Genomic DNA, 3090 nt, shown 5'->3' on the forward strand with positions numbered 1-3090 from the left:
CTGTTTCCTTGCTATATATGCCTCTAGAACTCTGCATCTCTATGACTCAAGGGGAGCAGAGAGAGAGAGAGAACAGAGGCTTTTTTTCTTAACTGTATGTTTTGAAGAAGACATTGTTTACATTTCTTGGGACTAAAGTGGGATCGGGGATTGAGTTGAATGGTCAACCAGGATCTAATCGAATTGATTGTGCTGAATGATCAACCAGGATCCTATTGGAAGGCAGATTCGTATCAAAGGGCTGAATGACCTTTGACTGACCTTATTTGCTATGTTCCAATGAACACAGTCCATTCAAACGTTAAACATTCGTAAATGCAAAGCTTGAGAAGATGGACAAGGGTGTGAGAAGCCAGAAATAGGTCGGGTAAAACCCAAAGGGTCGATTGCCTGGTCTCTGCCTTTTCATTTGCATTCCGGTGAATAGATAAAGCTGGGAAACCCTCCCAGTTTACCGACACTGGTTGCAGAGCGGCTCCCACAAACACTTAGACTGAAAGCTCCACCCGGTGTTGGCTGGCTGTTTCCAGACATTCTCCAGTGGAAATGTTTCCCATACTGCGTCTGCTGTGTGTTCTACTGCTCCACGTGACAGGTCAGAAATTGCTCCAGTCTAACTTCTGTCCATTAAATATTTTTGTGTCAGCCCCGGTTCCTTGATTGTTCCCAAAGTCACTGGGTGTGTGCATGTGTGTGTTTCTTAATGATAGGTACCTTGGCTGATGCCGATCCTGTCCTCAAACAGAGTCTACTTTCCGACCCAGTCTCTGTTGGCCAGACCGCCCAGTTGAAGTGTGTGCTGCAGGATGGTAATGTGGACACCTACGATGTGCGTTGGTACCGACAGAGTCTCGGAGAAACCCCAGTGTTTATTATCCAGCATAAGGTCAATGGTGAAATACACAGAGGCACCGGCTTCACTGACCGTTTCCAACCTTCACGAGACTCTCCGAACAACAGTTACATTCTAACCATCGGAAACATGGTCTCTGGTGACACTGCTGTCGATTACTGTGAAGTGTGGGGTTACATCTATGGAGGTGGAACTGCCCTGATCGTCCGGAGTAAGTGGTTCTGTTTTCTGTCTATATACTTTTTTTTTCAGATACGTTGAATATGTATCGCTTCAGAGTCGATACTGTTCTCTTTGTCGAAAACATCACGGTGTAATACACTTTGCAACATTTCTAACTCGTACGCACAAGGCAAAGTATTGCATCAATAATTTTCTCACGGATTCACACAGGGCAGAGAGTTGTTTATATTAATAATGCTGTCTCTTTCACATAAACATGTATCCAGAGCCACATAGCCACTCCTTGCAAAAACGAATCCTCCACACAGACAGACAGGCGCACACGCGTGCGCACACACACACACACACACACACACACACCATTAGATAGAATATATCAATTATTTTCCCACACAGGTGAGTGTTTTATTAACAATTCTCTCTATTTTACAGAAACACACAGGACAGAGTGCTAATTGTCTCAATAGTTCTCTCTATCCCTTTCCCTCTCCCTTTGTCACATGCACAGGTCAGAGATTAGAACATAGAACAAGGCAACACAAAACAGGCCTTTCGGCCCTCGATGTTGCACCGACCTGTGAACGAATCTAAACCCATCACCCTACAATATCCCATCATAATCCATATGCTTATGCAAGGACTGTTTAAATGTCCCCAATGTGACTGAGTTAACTAAGTTGGCAGGTAGAGTATTCCATGCCCTTACCACTCTCTGAGTGAAGAACCGGCCTCTAACATCTGTCTTAAATCTATCACCCCTCAATTTGCAGCTATCCCCCCTCGTACAAGCAGATGTCATCATCCGAGGGAAAAGTCTGTCACTGTCCACCCTATTTAATCCTCTGATCATCTTGTCTGTCTCTATTAAATCGCTTCTTAGCCTTCCTCTCTCCAATGAGAACAGACCCAAGTTTCCCAGCCTTTCCTCTTAAGACGCTCACTTCAGACCAGGCAACATCCTGGCAAATCTCCTCTGGATCTTTTCCAATGCTTCCACATCCTTCCTGTAATGGAACGATCAGAACTGCACACAATATTCCAAGTGAGGCCGCACTAGCGTTTTGTACAGTTGCAGCATGACATCACAGCTCCAAAACTCAATCCCTCTACCGCTAAAGCCAAACACACCGTCTGCCTTCTTAACAGCACTATCAATCTGGGTGTCAACTCTTCCGGATCTATGTCCATGGGCACCAAGATCCCTCTGCACATCCACACTACTAAGCATCTTTCCATTGTCCCAGTTTTCTGCCTTCCTGCTATTCTTCCCACTCCGTTTAGCTCGAGAAGTATCTCTCACATGCACAGCTCAGTATTAAGTTAATATTTCTCTCACACACACGCACAGCGGTTACCATCTTGTCTGAACCAATTATTCGCTGTTACACACAGGTCAGATGGTTCAGATGGTTATGTTAATAACTCTATCGTTCACACACACACACACACACACTTCACAGTGTTACACGTGCATTAATCAATCACTCACTCTTGATCCCTTACTGTCACACACACGCACATGCATAGGTAGTTGTTATGTACTAACATTTCTCTCTCTTTCACTAACACATAAAAAAGTTAGAGTATTATAAATTAACTTTTTTCTGTCTCTGTCCTACACACAAACACACAACATTTAGATACACACATTAAAGTGTTATTTGCAAAGATATTCATGATGCTCTGTCACTCGCACAATTCAAAGTTTTATACAAATAAATAATTCTCCCTTGCATACATGGTCAGCATTTTTTTATTCATATATATAATCCTCTCTCTCGCTTCCTTCACACAGGTAGTGATGATCAGAAACCGTCTGCCCTTCTGCTCCCTCCTTCGCCAGAAGAACTAGACACAGGATCAGCAACTCTGTCCTGTCTGGTGAATCGCTTTAAGCCAGGTTTTGTGCAGGTTCTCTGGAGCGTGGATGGAAAAGAGACAGACAGTGGGGTGACCACAAGCGCCGTGTCCCTGGACAGTGATCAGAGCTACAGTCTGAGCAGTTACCTGAAAGTCCCGGCCACTGACTGGAAGAAGGGCTCCAGATTTTCCTG

At 44.4% G+C, this 3090-nt stretch overlaps 1 protein-coding gene across 1 annotated transcript in view; it reads left to right on the forward strand.

Moving 5' to 3' along the window:
* Window positions 1–475: 475 nt before the first annotated feature.
* The window catches only part of LOC140453813 (immunoglobulin lambda-1 light chain-like), a 2787-nt gene continuing 172 nt past the window's right edge, over window positions 476–3090 (forward strand). The window contains exons 1-3 of the mRNA XM_072548703.1: window positions 476–595; window positions 711–1064; window positions 2832–3090. The exon at window positions 2832–3090 is cut by the window's right edge and continues 172 nt beyond it. Of these exons, the coding sequence (XP_072404804.1) occupies window positions 547–595; window positions 711–1064; window positions 2832–3090 (662 nt within the window). The 5' untranslated portion in view covers window positions 476–546. The remainder of the gene's footprint in view (window positions 596–710; window positions 1065–2831) is intronic.

The sequence above is a fragment of the Chiloscyllium punctatum genome, chromosome 28 (genome assembly GCF_047496795.1).
Source record: "Chiloscyllium punctatum isolate Juve2018m chromosome 28, sChiPun1.3, whole genome shotgun sequence".
Classification (NCBI taxonomy): Eukaryota; Metazoa; Chordata; class Chondrichthyes; order Orectolobiformes; family Hemiscylliidae; genus Chiloscyllium; species Chiloscyllium punctatum.